At 53.4% G+C, this 21,150-nt stretch overlaps 1 protein-coding gene across 6 annotated transcripts in view; it reads left to right on the forward strand.

Annotated features, from left to right (window-relative positions):
* SLC25A25 (solute carrier family 25 member 25) overlaps positions 1 to 16,644 on the forward strand; it is a 42,732-nt gene extending 26,088 nt beyond the window's left edge. For 2 of the 6 annotated variants that reach the window (XM_008006097.3, XM_008006099.3), the window contains exons 2-11: positions 8,189 to 8,315; positions 8,400 to 8,487; positions 9,492 to 9,527; positions 9,775 to 9,886; positions 11,116 to 11,274; positions 13,099 to 13,251; positions 13,551 to 13,658; positions 13,754 to 13,921; positions 14,426 to 14,576; positions 14,657 to 16,641. In XM_008006097.3, the coding sequence (XP_008004288.1) occupies positions 8,189 to 8,315; positions 8,400 to 8,487; positions 9,492 to 9,527; positions 9,775 to 9,886; positions 11,116 to 11,274; positions 13,099 to 13,251; positions 13,551 to 13,658; positions 13,754 to 13,921; positions 14,426 to 14,576; positions 14,657 to 14,841 (1,287 nt within the window). In that variant the 3' untranslated portion in view covers positions 14,842 to 16,641. Of the gene's footprint in view, positions 1 to 5,525; positions 5,788 to 8,188; positions 8,316 to 8,399; positions 8,488 to 9,491; positions 9,528 to 9,774; positions 9,887 to 11,115; positions 11,275 to 13,098; positions 13,252 to 13,550; positions 13,659 to 13,753; positions 13,922 to 14,425; positions 14,577 to 14,656 lie in introns of those variants that run through there. The other 4 variants (XM_008006098.3, XM_008006100.3, XM_008006101.3 and 1 more) reach the window with 3 other exon arrangements.
* The last annotated feature ends 4,506 nt before the right edge of the window (positions 16,645 to 21,150 follow it).

The raw sequence follows: 21,150 nt of genomic DNA on the forward strand, positions 1-21,150 counted from the left end.
TCGCCATTTGGCTCAGATTTCTCCTCCCTGCCTAAGGAGTGACCTTGTTCACCTCCTGAGCTTTGGTTATTTTGAATCTTTTTACTCAGGATAAAAATCAGAGAAGAAAAGGAGATTCTGCCCTGTTTGGCACATTGTAGATACCACAGAAATGTTAAGTTGAATTGCTGCATTTAAGAAATAAAAGTTCATTTTGCCTTTGCTACTAGAGACTTTTGATGTAATAACACTTGCAGTCCATGTGGGCACTGGGGAGAAGTCTTAGTCTTTGATGGGTTCCTTCTGAGCAAAGCAGCGGGTCTCTCAGAGTCTGTTATGCCTGCGATGTGCGTGCTTAATATGCAAAGACAGGGTGTCACTTTTTACCTTTTGATTGTTTTAGGCAAGATTGGAATGGCTGTGGCACTAGCTTTGTGAGGAACTTTTATCTGTAGACCTGCTTGCCTTATTACTACCTCGAATGGCTGGCTGCCTTTTAAAATCACCTATTTTTGTCTTTAGTAATTAGCTGCTCTATTTTTCAGCATCATACAATACCCCCTTGCCAGCTCTCCCCCCAGGGGCTGCCTCAGGGTAGGACTGTCTGTTCTGAGCAGCTTAGTTCCTGGCCTGCAGAATCAAGAGACCCACACCTTTTACTGGCTGATCCCCACGGAGAGACAGTTCAGCTGGCTGCAAATGGGGGGAGCCCCAAGTGGGATATGGAGCAGCTGGTTGGGTTTGAAGCCAGAGAGAAAGCACATCTGGAAAGGATAGACTCTCAAAGCAGATAGATCAAGAACTGGAGCAACAGGAGCATGGATGCAGCCCGCATCCTTTTCCAGAGCAGTGCTCTGAAGGTGTTTGGGGTTTGTGATCACTGGCTAATTGGGGCTGGCCTCACCAAATCACAAAAAGGACCCCCAGAATGTTTTGGAAACGTTTTTGAAAAGTTCACTTTAGGCCAGGCGCAGTGGCTCATGCCTGTAATCCCAACATTTTGGGAGTCCAAGGTGGACGGATCACGAGGTCAGGAGTTCGAAACCAGCCTCGAGACAGTGAAACCCTGTCTCTACTCAAAATACAAAAATTAGCTGGGCGTGGTGGCGGGTGCCTGTAGTCCTAGCTACTCGGGAGGCTGAGACAGGAGAATCACTTGAATCCAGGAGGCGGAGGTTGCAGTGAGCCAAGATTGCACCACTGCACTCCAGCCTGGGTAACAGAGCGAGATTCTGTTTCAAGAAAAAGAAAAGTTCACCTGGATTCTTGGGCTTCTCAGCATCCCAGAAGCACTACTTTGTTTTGCTCTCACTTCCCCTGTTTAAATATGTCTGCTAGTGAGTCAGGTTCCTGCAAGCTTTTATTCTAGGAACTGTTCCAGTTTTTCCCTTTATCTTTGTCTTACAGTTAATCTTCAGTTGGAGAAGAAAGCCATTACTCTGGAGTGGGAGGTGCCCTCAGCGGCATGCAAGCTTTCAAATCCTGAGGGGCTGTCTTCTCGGAAGCACAGAGAATTTTGCTCATTGTGTGTGTAACTGCCAAGTGTAGGCAGGTTTCATTGGAAACTGGCTACACTAGGCTGTCATGGCAACCTGATCATCAAATGACACTGTGGCCACAGCCGCCAATGAGGTTTGAGAGCCTTAAGGGTGGGTGGGGCTTGAGCGGCTGGATGCTGGCAAAGCTCCCTCACATGTTAATATTTCTGGCTAAGTCTGAGTCATTGCAGAGGAGGGAGAGGAACTTTCTGACCTAATGCTACACTCCCAAAGGCACTGTACCTGCCCTGTTCTTATTCATGGTATTCCGGCCCTTACCTGAAGCACCTCCTTTCTTCCGGCATGTAACATAGTGGTAGAACAAGGAAAACTTTTGGTGGCATTGGCAGATTTGCTGTGAGAAGATGCTCAGGAGAGGAACTGCTACTTTGTAGATTAATTGCAATCTGAATCCTAAGGGTCCTAGTGTTGCTGTCACTGTTTCCGAATACTAGTCATAGGAATGGACGTCGGAGGAGCTGAAACCGATGAGGGTCTGTGCCACACAGTCAGAATAATAAAGAGCAGAGAGGCATCGCACACAATGCACGTTGTGCCCAGATCTTAGAGTGCCAAGCAGGCCGGTGTGAAGCATGAGGGCTAAAACCCGAGGCCTGCTTTAGTTCCTCCATAATCTAGTTCTCATAGAGGCGTTCGGAAGCTGTGACACAAACACCATTTTTGGTTGTATTTAACTAGGGCTCAACTTGCTCAAGTTACACCTTTCCCACACACCTGCCGCCTTCCAGTATGAGGTATCACCCACTGTCATTCCCAGTGTCCGGCTTACCGGCATCCTTTGGGAACTGAATACTAAAATCTGTTTTGGGTGCTGTTTGAAGTGGATATTGTAACAAGAACCCTGGGTGTGAGGCCCTGCCCTGCCATTGACAGGCTTTGGGAATTGGGCAAATCAGGTTACCTCTCCCAGGCCTGTTTGCTTAACTCGGAGATTAAGGGATGATCCCAGAGCCCCTCTAGGCCCCCACAGTGTGCAATTCCAGGAATAGAGCAGTTGTCCTGGGCACTAGCACCTAGAGATTGGCTTATTTGGGTAGAATTCTCCATTTTTATATGCAAATGGAGTCCTGAGTTACCTGTGAAACTCAGTAAGATGGATGATTTAAATAAGCAAACGCCAATTGAAGTTTATCCAATGAAGACATTCCATGGGACTCAGTCACAGCAGCAAATAAGTTAGAACCCTTTTAAAAATTAGCCGGGTATGCTGGTGGGCACTTGTAGTCCCAGCTACTCGGGAGGCTGAGGCAGGAGAATCGCTTGAACCCAGGAGGTGGAGGTTGTAGTGAGCCACGATCACGCCACTGCATTCCAGCCTGGGTGACAGAGCAAGACTCCATCTTAGGAAAGAGAAAAAAAAAAAAAAAGAAGAACACAGGTTTCACTTTTATTTAGTATCATTTTCATATCTCTTCTCAGATTTCTTTTGTTAGATACATTATAAAACTCAATGGTTATTTTTAAAATATGCTTTATTAGAAAATGAAATCTTTAATTGAATTTATTCGTCAAAATATTTGCTTTTTTATATTAGAATGACTGCAGTCATCACTAAAATGAGATACTCAGCAGATCTGTGTAATTTAGTTTCAGAAGCAAACAATAATTTAACAAAGGAAAACCGGCATTTTTTTGTAATAGGGCAACATCTTAAAATAGAATGAGCATTCCTAAAAACCAGCATTTTAAGGTTTAGCTCTTTTGTTTATAAATATGAACCTCCTTTAAAATAAAATAATAGAGGCTAGGCGCAGTGGCTCATACCTGTAATCCTAGCACTTTGGGAGGCCGAGGCAGGCAGATCACTTGAGGGCAGGAGTTGGAGACCAGCCTGTCCAACATGGTAAAACTCAGTCTCTACTAAAAATACAAAAATTAGCCAGGTGTGGCGGTGAGTGCCTGTAATCCCAACTACTTGGGAGGCTGAGGCACAAGAATCGCTTGAACCTGGGAGGCAGAGGTTGCAGTAAGCCAAGATCATGTCACCACACTCCAGCCTGGGTGACAGAGTGAGAGTCTGTCTCAAAAATAGTAATAATAATAATGATACATTATCTTGTTCATTTGAGTATAATGCCCTGACAACTCTATTTGCAGATGCTCAGAAAAATAGACCTTCATCAAGTATGATTATGAGTTTGTTTATTAGGGTCTTAGAGGCCCCCTGAGCTAATTCACTCATTAGAAGCTGTTCATGAAGCACCTTATTTGATCAAGGCAAAAGGTTAGTTCCAGACAAGGAGGTTCAAGGGTTTGAAGCAAGAGCCTTCTACCTTCAAGGACCCTGGTGGTAGAGATAAGATGCTGTTAAAATAGCCCAAGGCAGAACATTCTGGATTGGGCAGCTTAAGAGACAGCTGAGTGTCATGGATTTAGTGGCAGCTAGCAGGAATCTGCCTGGATAATCCAGTGTGACCTCATAGGATCCGTCGCTAGGGTAGCCCAAGACCTGTTCTCACAGACTCGTTATCAGATCTCCATTAGAAGGGCCCAAATGTCATATCACTTGTCATGATCTCTGCTTCATAATGTTGTGTGTTAGTATCAACATCTTGTAATACCCTCTTTACAAGTTAACAACAAGCTTTTTAGTGCATTAAGAAGTCCTTTTACTTCTGTGATCCCCAAGTAATAACTATCCATTTTTATCCATCCCGGTAGTGGGAAGATGTAGTCTATATTAGGAAGTGGCGCGGTGTAGAAGGAACAAGGGTGAGACTGAGCCTGTTCTCATCTTGGTGACGTGGTCTCTTCCTCCGCAGCACGAATCTGGGGGGAAGGAATGAGTGGAGAATTCAGGCCGGCCTGCGGAGAATCATCCTGCGCCGAAAGGGTCGTTCTCGAGCTGTGTTGCCCAGTGACGTTCCCGCGGTGGCAGAAATGCCCAGTGACCACGTGTGGCTATCCTGGGGAACTGAGTTTGTAATTTCATTTCATTGTAATGAATTTACTTTTTTGTTTGAGACACAGTTTCACTCTGTCGCCCAGGCTGGAGTGCAGTGGCACAATCCTGGCGCAGTGCAACCTCTGCCTCCTGGGTTCAGGCAATTCTCGTGCCTCAGCCTCCCCAGTAGCTGGGATTACAGGTGTGCGCCACCACGCCTGGCTATGACTTTACATTTAAAAAGCTTCTGTGTTGAACAGCAAAGTTCTGGCTGTGACTAAGACTGGGCTCCTACATGTTCTGAGTGGACGTGGGCATTGAAGACTGTGGATCTCGTGTGAGGCCTCCGCTGACCCCAGATTGATGCTTCTGGGGGGTCCTTCGGCATGGTGTCCTCTTCCCAACCCCATCGTGTCAGCTCCTGGGCACTCTGGGGCCCCTAGATGAAGGCTGGTGCTCACATTGCAGAATGGCCTGGAAGAGGTTTCAATGCAATGTGGGCTGTGGAGGGCTGCAGGTTCCCTGGAGCAGGAGCCAGCTAGAACTGTGCCTGGAGCCGTGTGTGGCCAGGGCAGCTCCCCTGCGGGACACACAGGCCCATGGTGGGGTCCACTTTCCAGGGTGACTGGGCACCTGGCTCTCAGCCACCCCTCAGCCTCCTGTCCTCACAGCTGAACTGGGCCCGTTTTCTGTGGCAATCAGCTCTGTCTCCATCTACTGATTTTTCAGTTGGGAATGATTTACTAAAAGGAGAAAACTGTTGTGTTGTGTGACACGTGTGTTGTGTGACACGTGTGACAGGCCATAGGCTGTTTGTTCATTTGGAGGGGTTGGCAGCCAGAGCCAGAGGGTGAAGGTTCGTTTGGGCTCTGTACCTGGTACCCAGGCAGGCAGAACGCGCCACCCGGCCTCTTCTCCAAGAGTTAACTGCAGGGAGGGAGCGGTGACGTCAGCCCTCATCTTTGTGCCTCTCACTTGAGCAACCCGATGCCACCTTCTCCCCCGGGCTCTGTGTTCATTGGTTGTTGGCAGGACTTGCCGTGGGAGGGTTTTTTTCTTTTTTTCAATTAAGTAAAAGGGCAGGGCTTAAGCAGCCAATGACAGCTGAGGCCGGGCTTGTCTTATGCAAGTTTCCCTGGGACCGGCAGCATTTAGGGAACTTGCTCCCAGTGGTGAGGGCAGTGGAGCACCCAGCAGGCTGCCAACATGCTCTGTCTGTGCCTGTACGTGCCGGTCATCGGGGAGGCCCAGACCGAGTTCCAGTACTTCGAGTCCAAGGGGCTCCCTGCCGAGCTGAAGTCCATCTTCAAGCTCAGCGTCTTCATCCCCTCCCAGGAGTTCTCCACCTACCGCCAGTGGAAGCAGGTCTGCGGGGTGACCATGCGGAAGGGAGAGGCGCGTTCAAGTGGTATCTGTTGAGTGAATGGCTGAGCATGCATGAACCATCCCCCACCGAGAGGAAAAAATGTCTGAAATGTAGGAGTTTTTTCCCATTGTCATGTGGCTATGGCCGGCACGTGTACGTCACAGTAGTGACTGGTTTTCACGTGACTTCCCAGGCAGGCTGGAATTCTAGCGAAGGCTGTTGTGAGAAATGGACTTTCAGAAAGGAAATTCCTTTTGCTGGAATGAGGGGGGTGTTCCTGAGAAGTACAGAGCCAGAAAGGGATCTGGGGGGCCAGGCCATAGTGCAAGGGAGGAAAAGGCAGGGAGGCCCAGGAGTTGAGGGTGCTGGTGGGGGAGCTGCCCGTCCCTGGTGTGGGGGTGAGGGAGCCTCCCGCCTTCTCAACCCTTAGACATCTCTGTGGAGCAGGGCCTGTGTCCGCCCTGAAGGTGGGGAAGCCGAGCTGCAGAGTCTGGAGGCCCCTTGCCTCCTCGGCTTCTCTGTTAATCAGTTTCCCTGCTACCCCCAGTGCCCACTGTGCACCGAGGGGGATTTGCAGATCCAAGGAAGGAGACAGAAGGAGACTCAGGCCCCGTGAGGCAGAAGCAAGCACTTTGAGAATGCGTTGAAGCCAGCTGCGGTGAGCACACCCTCTGCTCTGGGTGTCTGTGCGACAGCACCCACCCCAGGGAGGCATGTGGCTCACCCTGGCAGCAGTGCAGGTGGCTGGGTCCCAGAGGGCTCCGTGCCTGATGTTCATCTGCTGCCTAAATGGCTTGTCCACTCTATTTCCATTCCTGTTAGAGATCTGGAGCAGTCACTGTATAGGTGATTTATGTCACTCTTGGCTGAGAGCACAGATGTCCACAGGAAGTTAAATGTAACCTCAGATAGAAGATAAAATATGTACCAGCATCTGTCCCACATTCCAGCCACACCCCTCGCATTAGCCTTTTGAGCACCCAGGTCATGGGGTATCTGTCATGGGGTATCTGTTCAAGCCTCCCTGCCCCTGGCACCCTTGGCAGCTGAGGAATCACAAGGCACCATCAGTAATGTGTCTAAGAGAGAGGTGCGGTGGTGATCCTTTGAGGATGTGAGCTAGCCAGTGGGCCATCCAGTTCCAGACTCCAGCTGGCTGTCCGTTGATTTCTCCCAGTGAGGAAGCCGGGGGACACAGGAAGACTGTACCATCTTCCTTGGGAGAGTCTCGGTTCCAGTTTTGGGTTCTGGATTCAGGGCGTTGCTGAGTTGGGGTGACTCACTTTCATCCCCCATGTTCTGCAGGTTAGCCTTGAGGGTGGTGGCAGGATCTGCAGGGAGGCGGCTTGGGAGGACCACGGCCCGACTTACATCCCGCCCACCACTTCCCTAGCTGTCTGGCCTCGTGTAAATGTTTAGCCTCTCGGAACTCCTGTTTCCTTCTCTGTAAAATGGGGGAAATAACATTTCCTACCTCCTAGAGCTGTTTGCGAGGGGTTAGTGGGTTGCTAAAAGTAAAGCATTTAGCACGCCCAGTGGCCCGCGCTAGGTGCTGGGGAAATGTGCGCTCTCATGGCACAGTCCCAGTTGCTGGGCATCCACAACCATTAACAACTGCTGAACAAAGCCCACCTCCTGGGAGGTAGGGGTGGGGGGATTACTTTTGGAACCTCATTGCCAAGGAACAGTCTCTCAAAGCCTTCTTGGGACACTAAAGTGCTTTTCAGTGACTGACTGACAGAGCCAGGGCGGCTTTATCACCTGGCTTCCCTGAGAGCAGGGACTGGCAGTACCATCATACACATGCCCTTGGCTCCTTATACCTCCCCGGCCTCGGGTGCTGTGGCAGAGTCTGGCTCTGCCCCCGATTTTCACCCTGCCCACCAAATTATTCTTGGACCAATGCCAGTTTTAGGAGGGAAACAGCGAGCTGCAGAATTCCTGTCGGAAAAAAACTCCATGGCCATCCCCACATCTCACCAGGGAGCATGTGTGGTTGAAGCCTGGGTCCAGGGACCCAGGGACGGCACTGCAGCAGAGCCACACTGCTCACCCTGGCTGTGCGGCGCGCGGGTCTTCAGACTGACAAAGTGCTCAGCTGTCCCTGTTGGCCTCTGTCCAGAGGGCTCTTCCTGGGCTGCTTGTTTCCTCTCTGCTTGGGAGGGAGACAAGATTGGCCCTTGCCTGGGTTCTGGCCAGCACTTGGGGCTCTAGGTGGTGGCTCTGGCATGTGAGTCAATTGCCATAGTGGCTCTGGGAGTGGAGCAGAAGCATCTTGGGTCCTTGGGGCCAGCTCTGCTCACGGATTAGTGCAGTCATTGCCTGGGGACGGGGCCCCACAAGGGACAAGGAAAGGCTGGTCCAGGAGCCAAAAGACAAAACCTTACTTTTCTTTTCTAGAAAATTGTACAAGCTGGAGATAAGGACCTTGATGGGCAGCTAGACTTTGAAGAATTTGTCCATTATCTCCAAGATCATGAGAAGAAACTGAGGCTGGTGTTTAAGAGTTTGGACAAAAAGAATGATGGTAAGTGTTGCCTTCAGAGCTGCAGCCGGTCCAGCCTCGGGCCTCCCTGTGCGCCTGGCTCCTGCTCACGGACTCTTCTTGTAGGACGCATCGACGCACAGGAGATCATGCAGTCCCTGCGGGACTTGGGAGTCAAGATATCTGAACAGCAGGCAGAAAAAATTCTCAAGAGGTGAGTGCTCAGCCAGCCTCTGTGTTTGGTTTAAGTGTGATGAAAGGAAGGCTCTGACACTAACCCTGCGATGCCATTCCCTAAGCTGACCCTGTTTTTCTGAACTTGGCCTTCTCGTGGTTTGAAAGGATGAATAAGTAGGCCGGGCACGGTGGCTCACGCCTGTAATCCCAGCACTTTGGGAGGCCGAGGCGGGCAGATCACGAGGTCAGGAGATCGAGATCATCCTGGCTAACACGGTGAAACCCCGTCTCTACTAAAAATACAAAAAAATTAGCAGGGCGTGGAGGCGGGCACCTGTAGTTCCAGCTACTCAGGAGGCTGAGGCAGGAGAATGGCGTGAACCCGGGAGGCGGAGCTTGCAGTGAGCCGAGATGGCGCCACCGCACTCCAGCCTGGGTGACTGAGCGAGACTCTGTCTCAAAAAAAAGAAAAAGAAAAGAAAGGATGAATAAGTAACCCCTGCGGGAGGCCAGCCCCTCCCCCAGCGTTGCAGGCCAGCTTTCATTTGAAGAATCACAGATCACTTGGAATGTTGCCCATCGGCCAGCGGCCCATGAAGGGAAAACGAATTTGGGGGTGGTTCAAGTGGGTAAAAGGCCAGCAAAGAGCACCTGTGTGTGGTGGGGGCAGGGCAGGGGCTCACACTGCAGCCTCGATCCCAGGTGAATTTCTTCCCCATGCTAGTAACTTGCACTTCACAATTTAGTCAGAGGCGCTGCCCCACAAGATAGCTCCCTGGTGAGGGGTGGCTGCCAGGAAATCTCACGGAACAGCCCTGGGAGTTGCCGTCTGTCCTAGCTGGACCTTCCCAAAACCCTGTGGACCGAACGAACGCTGGCTGGTCCTCGGGGACAGCAGCCCCGGGCTCAGCTGCTGTGGGGCTCGTCTCGTGCCGTGCTGTGCCCACATCTCTGGGTGTGCGCTTGCTTCACTAACATGGCTCCGAGCACTTATGCGTGTTGTTTCTCCTCTCTCCTCCGCATCCTTTGTCTGTCTGTCAGAATACGAACGGGCCATTTCTGGGGCCCTGTCACCTAGTAAGTATCCGTGTCGCTCATGACTGCCTCCCTTGACTTCCATGCCTGATCAGAACGGGGTTCTTGTGGGCCATTATATTGCCATTGTTGTGCTGAGTAGGGTGTGCAACCCCCTGCTCTTTCACCTGGGGGCAGAGGCGCCTCGTGTGGTTTCTGGGCATCCGAGGTGCCTGCCCTCGGCTCACTGGGAGGTGGGGGGACGCAGCTGGTGGCTGGGCAGGTGGGCAGCCTCGCCTCTGTCTCGCAGCATGGATAAAAACGGCACGATGACCATCGACTGGAACGAGTGGAGAGACTACCACCTCCTGCACCCCGTGGAAAACATCCCCGAGATCATCCTCTACTGGAAGCATTCCACGGTGAGCCCCACACACCCGGGGCCCTCACCTGCTCCCAGGGCCTGGCCCCGAGTCACCCAGTTGTCCCCATCCCAGAGTGCCGCCGCCTCCTCCACAGGAGACTGTCCCCTCTTCTGCCAGGTGAGGAGCACCTCTGGCCTCCCCTCCTGGAGTGGATGGTCCGGGGGGACAGGACTGCACACCAGGACTCAGAGAGGGAGAGGAGAGCTGTCCGCATGTTCCCCTGTTCTGGCCACTGGCCACCTGAACAGCCCCATTGTTCACACACACAGGGGTCCTCTTCCAGGAACACCCTCCATCCCCACATGCTCCCTGCTCATGGGCCACTTCAGATACCCTTCCCATGATGCTGCCTGTTCTGCCAAAGCTGGTATGACCCTTCCCCCTGGTGGGAGGGGGCCGAGGCAGAAGCTACTCTACAGAGAGCACCTAGGCAGAGCTGTGAGGTGTCCCCACGGGCACACACTTGCTGCCCTTTCACCGCTGCCCACTGTGGTTTCATGTTCGGAAATGTGAGTCTGTGTTGGTCTCTGGCCCTGAGCCCCTCACGCTTGGCATGTCCCTCTCTGAGTCCTGGTGTGCAGTCCTGTCCCCCTGGACAGTCCCCTCCAGAAGGAGAGGCCAGAGGGGCTCCTCACCTGCCTCTCACAGTGCCAGACCAGGGCTTGTTGGGTGAAATGAAGTGGACACCTCCAGGGGTGGGAGCAGCTGGCCCAGAGCTCTGGCCTTTAGCCCTGGGATCAGAGCAGAGGTGGCTCTAATCAGCCTGGATGCCACCCGGAGAGAGGTTACGCAGGCAGCGAGCCCTCGTGTTTGCTGAGGCCTTGCATAATGTTCTGCCAGCATGATCTGGTTACACATGAGGTTTCAGACGGCTCTTACCCCAGCTTGATCCCTTCAGTGCAGCCAGCCTGGCGATCTCACACAGGCCTGTGAGCTGTTCTTAAGGAGCTCCCTGGAAGCTTTGCAAAGGGCGGGTGAATGGTTTTGTACCTGGCACCTTCCGGCTGTGTTCAGCTGAGGTTCTCTCCAGGCCCCCTGCTGGGGTGAGAACTCTGCTACCTTCAGAGTGAAGGGGAAGGCCCCAGTCCACTTCCCACCCAGGATCGCTGGCCTTCTCCTGTCCTGTGGTCCCTGGCCTGGAGCCATGCTGGAGGGTAGAAGGCGACAGGTGCCAGCAGTCTTGCCCCGAGGGTCCTGAGTCAGGCTTATGCCATCTTTCCTCACAGATCTTTGATGTGGGTGAGAATCTGACGGTCCCCGATGAGTTCACAGTGGAGGAGAGGCAGACGGGGATGTGGTGGAGACACCTGGTGGCAGGAGGTGGGGCAGGGGCCGTATCCAGAACCTGCACGGCCCCCCTGGACAGGCTCAAGGTGCTCATGCAGGTATGTAGGGAAAAGACCCCAGAGCCCTAGAGGGGGCAGTTTCCACTTGGGGGATGCTGCTTGGCTAGTTTTCCCTTTCTCTGGCTGGTGCCTGCTTTGGGCCCAAACTTTTCTAACCCAATAAATTAGACTGGAATTATTGCTCAGACAGGGGGTACCAAAATGTCACTCTAGGTGACATTTTGTGCAGAGCGGATCTAATTTTATCTGAGGCATCACATTACAGGGGCATAATGTGGACAGGTGAAGCTACCGAGACTGGGGTGAGGCAGGAACCAATTTCTGTAAGCACGTCTTGTGTACATTACCCCACAGTGGGGTCAGCAGAGCCTCACCTGACCCAGATGCCAGTGGGAAGCCACACCATTACCTTGGCCAGGTACGCAAATCCATGTCCACACAGCAGAGATAAGCTGGGCTGATGTCAAGGCAGAATTGTGAAACCCACACGACAACACTGGTGGACTTTGATGTCTGAATGGTGACTGGCCACCACCTATCCCCTTGCTCGTACCTAGTACTTCTTGTGCCAGGAGCCCAGCTTGGACGAGCTGCCTCCTTTCCCTCCCCCGCCTGCCTTGCTGGGCCTCCCTGTGTCGCACAGAGACAAAGGAAGCAGGTGGTTCAGGGCAGAGCACCTTGGGCTTGGACTCTGCCCGGGGCACCACCATAGCGGCCTCCCTTCCTCTCGTGGCCTTGAGCAAACCCCTTTCCCTCCCAGGACTTCCCCTCCTCTGTGAAAACAGGGGCTTGAACAACTGCCTCATCCTTTTGTCTTTTTAGCAGAATTGTCAGGAACGTTGTAGAGATTGAAAGCAGGCCTTGGGTGAAATCAGATGCCTGGGATGTGCCTTTAAACCAGCATGGGTGGGGCAGCAGGAGAGAGGTTGGCTGTGGTTTGATCATTGTTTTAAATATGTTTTAAGTTTTTTTTATAATGAAAAATTCGATTTTTAAAAATTATTATTATTATTTTTTTTTGAGACAGTCTCGCTCTGTTGCCCAGGCTTGAGTGCAGTGGTGTGATCTCGGCTCACTGCAGCCTCCCCCACTGGGTTCAAGCAATTCTACCACCTCAGCCTCCCTAGTATCTGGGATTACACCCACACGCTACCACCCCTGGCTAATTTTTGTATTTTTAGTAGAGATGAGGTTTCTCCATTTTGGCCAGGCTGGTCTGGAACTCCTCACCTCATGTGATCCGCCCCCCTCAGCCTCTCAAAGTTCTGGGATTACAGGTGTAAGCCACCACGCCCAGCCTTTTTTTTCTTTTTTTTTCTCTAAGATAGAGTCTCACTCTGTCACCCAGGCTGGAGTACAGGGACATGATCTCAGCTCACTGCAACCTCTACCTCCTGGGTTCAAGCAGTTCTCCGTGCCTTAGCCTCCCAAGTAGCTGGGATTACAGGTGCCTGCCACCACGCCTGGCTAACTTTTGTATTTTTAGTAGAGACGGGCTTTCACCATGTTGGCCAGGCTGGTCTTGAACTCCTGACCTCAAATGATCCAGCTGCTTCGGCCTCCCAAAGAGCTGGGATTACAGGCATGAGCCACCGCACCCGACCTTGATTTTTTTTTAAAGTCATCTTTATGGAGATGTTCAGGACAAGGCTGGCAACCAATAGATAGCCAGTACAATGGAGCTGAACCTCACTGAGCCGTGTTGGGTTACTTTGGTCTCGTGATTCCAAGCTCATCTTCAAAACTCACAGAAGAAAGAGCCTTCGCTTTGGCTGCAGCCAGTTGGCCAGCAGAGGCTCTTGGCCGGGTGAGGCAGCCTATGGCCCCCCCGGGTCCGTCTGACTGCTTGGTCCTCCCTCCCAGGTCCATGCCTCCCGCAGCAACAACATGGGCATCGTTGGCGGCTTCACTCAGATGATTCGAGAAGGAGGGGCCAGGTCACTCTGGCGGGGCAATGGCATCAATGTCCTCAAAATTGCCCCCGAATCAGCCATCAAATTCATGGCCTATGAGCAGGTGAGGACCCAGCTCCTCAGGGAGGGTCACCAGCCAGTGGCTATTCACTGTCTGGACTTGCTGGCTTTCCCTGGACTGAGCTCCCTGACACTTGGAGCCAGCCATGGTACCCCAGGGACAGCAGGGCGAGGCGGGAGGCCCGGGCTCGCTACCAGTTCCTTACATTTCTGGGCAGCATAAAATGTGCCAGGGACTCCAGGGCTCAGCTGATGCTGCCTGGCTCCAGGAGGAAGGGAGGGGCAGCAGCAGGTGCCTCAACCTCTGGGTATATCGGGTGGTTTGTTTGCTCCTGGTTCTAGATCAAGCGCCTTGTTGGTAGTGACCAGGAGACTCTGAGGATTCACGAGAGGCTTGTGGCAGGGTCCTTGGCAGGGGCGATCGCCCAGAGCAGCATCTACCCAATGGAGGTGAGGGGCCACCTGGGTCCTGGGGCGGGCAGTGGGCATGGGACTGGGGAGAGGTGCAGGCTGTGCTCACGCTTCCCGCCGCTCCTGTTGTGCAGGTCCTGAAGACCCGGATGGCACTGCGGAAAACAGGCCAGTACTCAGGAATGCTGGACTGCGCCAGGAGGATCCTGGCCAGAGAGGGGGTGGCCGCCTTCTACAAAGGCTATGTCCCCAACATGCTGGGCATCATCCCCTATGCCGGCATCGACCTCGCAGTCTATGAGGTGAGGCCCAAGAGGGCTCAGGCCCCGGCCCAAGCCGGACAGGTTTAGAAACCCCCTCCCAGCACACCTCCGCCTGCTGTCTCTTTCCTTGACGGACGCATGCCTAGTGCAGGAAACGGCATCAAAGACTGCGTCTCCTTCCGGCTCCTGTGTTTATTGCAAGCTTTCCTTCATCCTGCCTGCCTCTGGCAGCCCCTGTGAGCCCTGCATCCAGGCTCTGCGTCCCCAGGGGCTCAGCAGGCAGATCCCCAGAGCAGGGTGGCCCCTAGGGGCTTGCAGGCCCCAGCACACTCGACAGACCCCAGAAGTCAGCCCTTCTGTGTGGGGTAGGCGGTGTTCCCTCTGCCTTGTCCCGGAATTCCCAGTGACAGCAGAAACAGGACAGCCAGGCCCCGGGCCCGGCAGTTGGGTTCCAGTGGCCTGAGGACCCCGTAACAGCCCCCTGTCTCTTGCTGCCTCGCTAGCCCTTCCTGGGGCTTATCCCACGCTCCCTTCCCCTTCTAGACGCTCAAGAATGCCTGGCTGCAGCGCTATGCAGTGAACAGTGCGGACCCCGGTGTGTTTGTGCTCCTGGCCTGTGGCACCATGTCCAGTACCTGTGGCCAGCTGGCCAGCTACCCCCTGGCCCTAGTTAGGACCCGGATGCAGGCACAAGGTAAGGCTGGCCCTGGGCAGTCCCCTGGGAGTTCGGAGGGTGCGGAGAGAAGCATCTGACTGGTGGCCTCCCTTCTGCAGCCTCCATTGAGGGCGCTCCGGAAGTGACCATGAGCAGCCTCTTCAAACAGATCCTGCGGACCGAGGGGGCCTTCGGGCTGTACAGGGGGCTGGCCCCCAACTTCATGAAGGTCATCCCAGCCGTGAGCATCAGCTATGTGGTCTACGAGAACCTGAAGATCACCCTGGGCGTGCAGTCACGGTGACGGGGGGAGGGCCGCCCCGCCGTGGACTCGCTGATCCTGGGCCGCAGCCCGGGGTATGCAGCCATCTCATTCTGTGAATGTGCCAACACTAAGCTGACTCGAGCCAAGCTGTGAAAACCCTAGATGCACCCCAGGGAGGGTGGGGAGAGCTGGCAGGCCCAGGGCTTGTCCTGCTGACCCCAGCAGACCCTCCTGTTGGTTCCAGGGAAGACCACAGGCATTCCTTAGGGTCCAGGGTCAGCAGGCTCCAGGCTCACATGTGTAGGAACAGGACATTTTCTGCAGTGCCTGCCAATAGCGAGCTTGGAGGCCGGCTTAGTTCTTCCATTTCAGCTGCTGGCCACGGCCCCTGCCCTCTGGCCTGCCGTGCATCTCCCCGTGCCCTCTGCTTCCTGCCTCTCTGCTGATGTAATCAGGTGGGAGGAGGGCTACAGCCCACATCCCACCCCCTCGTCCAACCCCGTAATCCATGGTGAAAGGTGAGGTCACGTGGCCTCCCAGGCCTGACTTCCCAACCTAAAGCATCGACGCCAACTTGGCTGTGCAAGGAAGAGGAAAGGGTCTGGCCTTGGCGCTCACTGGCATCTGAGCCCTGCTGATGGCTGGGACTCCTGGGCATGCGTGGGAGTGCATGGGGCTCGGGCTGCCTGGCCTGGCTGCACAGAAGGCAAGTGCTGGGGCTTATGGTGCTCTGAGCCGGCCCAGACCCCATCAGGATGGGCACCACCTCAGAACCAAACTCACTGTCCCCACTGTGGCATGAGGGCAGTGGAGCGCCGTGTTTGAGGGCGAAGGGCAGAGCGTTGGCGTGTTCTGGCAAGGGAAGGAAAAGGTGTTGGAGGCCTTAATTATGCATTGTTGGGAAAAGGGTTTTGTCCAGAAAGACAAGCCAGACAAATGAGCGACTTCTGTGCTTCCAGAGGAAGATGAGGGAGCAGGGAGCTTGGCTGACTGCTCAGAGTCTGTTCTGACGCCCTGGGGGTTCCTGTCTAACCCCAGCGGGGGCGCAGCGGGACCAGCCTCACATTCCACTCGTGTCACTGCTTGGAACCTATTTATTTTGTATTTATTTGAACAGAGTTATGTCCTAACTATTTTTATAGATTTGTTTAATTAATAGCTTGTCATTTTCAAGTTCATTTTTTATTCATATTTATGTTCATGGTTGATTGTACCTTTCCAAGCCCACCCAGTGGGGTGGGAAGAGAAGAAGAAGGGGGACCTTGGGCCGCCGCAATCACATCTGTCCAGAGAAATTCCTTATGGGACTGAAGGCAGAAAAGCGGCCAGAAGGCAGCAGCCCTGGGTCCTTTCCTTTGGCAGATTGGGGAAGGGCTTTCCCCAAGTCTTAGGATTTCAGGGTTTGACTAGGGGCGTGGAGAGAGAGGGAGGAACCTCAATAACCTTGAAGGTGGAATCCAGTTATTTCCTGCACTGCGAGGGTTTCTTTATTTCACACTTTCTGAATGTCAAGGCAGTGAGGTGCCTCTCACTGTGAATCTGTGGTGGGCGGGGGCTGGAGGAGAGGGTGGGGGGCTGGCTCCTTCCCTCCCAGCCTTCTGCTGCCCTTGCTCAACAATGCTGGCCAACTGGCGACGTCACGGTTGCACTTCCATTCCACCAGAATGACCTGATGAGGAAATCTTCAATCCTCAATAGGATGCAAAGATCAATGCAAAAATTATTGTTATATATGAACATATATAGTTATAACTGGAATCGTCAAAAAGCAAATTAAGAAAGAAATGGAAGTTGGAAGTTGTCATTTAAAGCAGCCTTCTAATAAAGTTGTTTCAAAGCTGATCACAGAGCCAGTATTTTTCTGACACCCCGGACCCTGCGTGGTCCGGGGTTGTTGACATGTTAGAAAATGAGCGTAAACGTTTCCCCTCTGGAGCCTGGGTGGCGCCCCCTTTCGGCTTCTTAGAGGCACTCCCTCTTTAATGGGTGTTTGTTCCATTTGGGGTGCTCTGACAAACTTACCAGTGCCCTGAGTTGCTGTTGGGTTGTTCCTCAGCCTGTCTCAGGCGGGGGGGGGGGGGGGGGGGGTGTCTGTCCCTCTGCCAGAAGTGCTGTCTTCACAGAGACACCAAGGACATCGCTGGGCTTCTCTCCCCTCCCCCCAGCTGCCCCTCCCAGCTTCACCCCGCTCCTGGTTCCCCACACCCTCTCAGTAGCTTCATCTCACTGAGGATTACCTTCAATAGCTATATTTAGATGACCCTCCTTTTATACTTGAACCAATTCCAGCTTCATCAGTACAACTGTGAAATCCACATCCACTTAAACAGCACATCCAGTTCAGCGAGTCAGAAACCAAACCCTTCATTTTCCTCCCAAAATCTGCTTCTCCATTTTCCTCATGCCAGCAAATGGCAACTCCTTTCTTCTATGAACTTAAGCCAAACACCTTGTAGTCAGCCTGACTCTGTACTTCCCTCTGGTTCCAGGGCAGTCCAGCAAATACCGTCAGCCTCACCCACAAAATAGATCTGCTCTCTGGCCACTTCTCCCAACCTCCACCCCTGCCACCAGTCACAGGCAATGTCATGTCTCACCTGGACGATTGCAAGACCTAAACTTCTTCCCCCTGCTTCCCTTCACTCTCCACCCCAAGCCCGAGGGGCCCTTCAAAAACCTAAGTGGATAGCCAGGCGTGGTGACAGGTGCCTATAATCCCAGCTACTCCGGAGACTGAGGCAGGAGAATGGCTTGAACCTAGGAGGCAGAGGTTGTGATGAGCTGAGATCATGCCACTGCACTCTAGCCTGGGTGACAGAGTAAGACTCTGTCTCAAAAAAAGAAAACCTTAGTTGTTCATGTCACTCAAATCCTCCAATGAATAGAGAAGCTGGCCGGGCACGGTGGTTCACGCCTGTAATCCCAGCACTTTGGGAGACCAAGGTGGGCGCATCACCTGAGGTCGGGAGTTCAAGACCAGCCTGGCCAACGTAGCAAAACCCTATCTCTACTAAAAATACAAAAATTAGCCAGGCGTGGTGGCATGTGCCTGTAATCCCAGCTACTTGGGAGTCTGAGGCAGGAGAATCGCTTGAACCTGGGAGGCAGAGGTTGTAGTGAGCCAAGATCACGCCACTGAACCTGGGTGACAGCGAGACTCCATCTCAAAAAAAAAAAAAAAAACGCAACAGACAAGCCACAGGGTAGGAGAAAATCTTTGCAGTACATGTAATCTAACAGAGGATCTGTATCCAGCATGTATTAAGTGTCTTAACGCAAAAAGAAGAGGACAAGCCAGTTAACAACTGGCATTTCCAAAAGCAAGATGACTTAATGGCCAATAAACATGAAAAAGAGCTTAACTCCATTACTTGTCAGGGACAAGCAAAACATTGAATGAGGCCCAGAGCAGTGGCTCACACCTGTAATCCCAGCACTTCAGGAGGGTGAGGCTGGAGATCACTTGAGGCCAGGTGTTCAAGACCAGACTATGCAATACAGCAAGGCCCCATCTCTACCAAAACAGTTAAAAGCATTTAATAAGATACCAGTGCGTACACACTAGAAGGACTAGAACTAAAGATGTCAGCACTGTAGTTTGATGAGACTCTGGGAGCAGCCACACTCCTCAGACTCTGCTAGTACAAGGTAAAATGCCAATCATGTTGGAGAATTCAGCCTGGCCATACCTGAATTTTTTAAAAAGGGAAGCAAAAACCCTCTAGTATTTCCTTTCTCACCAGAAGACAAAAGTCCCTATGTGGCCTTCAAGCCCTGCATCACCAGCCTACCCCCTGGCCAGAGGTGGGTTTACCAGAAAGCAGTAAAGAAATTTGGGTCACCTTAGAAATAGAGAAGCGAGGCCAGGCACGGTGGCTCATGCCTGTAATCCCAGCACTTTGGGAGGCCGAGACGGGCGGATCACGAGGTCAGGAGATCGAGACCATCCTGGCTAACACAGTGAAACCCCGTCTCTACTAAAAAAATACAAAAAACTAGCCGGGCGCGGTGGCGGACGCCTGTAGTCCCAGCTACTTGGGAGGCTGAGGCAGGAGAATGACGTGAACCCGGGAAGCGGAGCTTGCAGTGAGCTGAGATCTGGCCACTGCACTCCAGCCTGGGCGGCAGAGTGAGACTCAGTCTCAAAAAAAAAAAAGAAAAAGAAAAAAAGAAATAGAGAGGCGAGGCCAGGCACAGTGGCTCATGCCTGTAATCCCAACACTTTCCGAGGCCGAGGCGGGTGGATCGCCTGAGGTCAGGAGTTCAAGACGAGCATGGCCAACATGGCAAAAACCCTGTCTCTACTTAAAAAAAAAAAAAAATTAGCTGGGTGTGGTGGTGCACACCTATAATCCCAGCTACTCGGGAGGCTGAGGCAGCAGAATCACTTGAAGCCGGGAGACGGAGGTTGCAGTGAGCCGAGATCGCACCATTGCCCTCCAGCCTGGGAAACAAGAGTGGGAAAAAAAAAAAAAAAAAAGAAATAGAGAAGGGCCCATGTGTCACTCTCCACCCGTCTTCTCTTTCTCCCCTGCACTTTTCAAGTCATTACACTACTTATTTTCATTGCCGGGTTTCATCTGTTCCCTCGCCCATGAACGTGATCTCCTTGAGGGTGGAGGTGTCTGTTGGCTTTGTTCACTGCTGCTCCCAGCACCTGGAGCCTGAACAGTGTTCGGTGAATGCTTGACATCCAAGTGTTTCTTGGTGTTGTCGACAGAATTACGCCCCCGCCACACGATGTCCGTGTCCTAATCCCTGGAAGCTGTGAATCCCATTACGTGGCCGGGAGAATGAAGGAGGCAGATGAAATGAAGGTTGCTAATCAGCCGACTTTCAAACAGGGAGATGGATTATCCTGGGTCACCGGGGGGCCAGTGTGAGCAGAAGGGTCCTCCAGTGTGGAGGAGGAGGCAGGAGAGAGAACAGAGAGACGGCATGAGAAGGACTCAGGTCTCTGCTGCTGTTTTGAAGGTGGGGGAAGGGGCCACGAGCCAAGGAACGCAGGCAGCCTGTAGAAGCTGGAAAGGCACAGACTGGATCCTCCCCTTCCTCCCCTGGAGCCTCCAGAAGGAACACGGCCCTGCAGACACCTTGATTTTAGCCCTGTGAGGCCCATTTCAGACTCCTCTGACCTCTAGAACTGTGAGATTATAAACCTGCATTATTTAAGCCACTTCCCACCTACTGGCCCCCTGGTAGAGATAAAATCCCCTTAGTCAGGGTTTACAACCAGAGTCCTGGGCAGGGGAGGGCATGGTGAGAGCAGGGGGCACATCTCAAGGTCTGACTGGAGGCACGGTGCTCCCCTAGACCCACCTGAGTCCGGCTGGCATGGTAGCTCCAGGGGAGCCCTGGGGCCGGGGTGGTGCAGGTGGCTGGCAGATCCCTCCTCGTCCTCCAGGAAGCCCAAGCTCTGTGGGGCCCCCTCAGTCACTCAGGTCTTTGGGGACACAGTCACAGGTTCCTGTCCTCCGCGAGGGGCCCAAGAGCCTGGAGCTGTGCCACCCTGGTCCAGGCAACAAGGGGTCAGGGCAAGGAAACAGCAGTGGGGCACGTGGTGGGTCAGGGCAGCTGCAGAGTGGCTTCCCATAAACAGACTGGGACAGTGGATGTCCCTGTTCCACAGCATCCAAGCTGAGTGACCTTGGGCAAGTCACGCCCCCTCTCTGAGCCTGCGTGCTTGTCCATTGGATGAGAGCAAGACGAGCCAGGCAGCGCTGTTGGAACGTTGAATTGAAACGAGGCAGGAAATGGGATGCAGCCGGGCCTAACAGCTTCATCTCCCAGCTGCCCTAATTCCTCCGGCATTCAGACAGTAATCCCGCCTTAATCCTCTCGGGCCTGGGATCTCAGGCACCTGGGAGGAAATCCAGAGCCACTTGAGCCGTGTGGTCTGGTGGGTCCTCCTCGCGGGGGCACTGCCCGCGCAGGACTTCACTTAGCAATCAGCAGGTGTAGGAGGTGCCACTGCCGCCAGGTCCCCATTTCACAGACAAGGAAACTAAGGTTTAGGAGGGGAGGGGACTTGCCCAGGACCTAGGATGCAGCGGACCCCAACTGGCAGGCGGCACGTAGGGGAGTGAAGCTGGGGTGGGCTCTGCTGGGGCTGCCCACCAGGAACTGAGGGGAAGGCAGAGAGCTGCTGCCCACACCAGACCCTGCAAGCTGGAATCATGCCACAACCCACCCGCGGGACCTTCACCAAGTTAGATGTGCCCAAGGGACGGGCACTCCTTGCCTCACCTCAGAAGGGTGGCACCTGGTCCCTGGCTGCCTCCTCGCAGCCAGGAGGCCACAGAGAGCCTGGGAAACACGGGGCAGGCCTGCGCTTGAATCCTGGGTCCC

The sequence above is a fragment of the Chlorocebus sabaeus genome, chromosome 12, assembly GCF_047675955.1.
Source record: "Chlorocebus sabaeus isolate Y175 chromosome 12, mChlSab1.0.hap1, whole genome shotgun sequence".
In the NCBI taxonomy this organism is placed as follows: domain Eukaryota; kingdom Metazoa; phylum Chordata; class Mammalia; order Primates; family Cercopithecidae; genus Chlorocebus; species Chlorocebus sabaeus.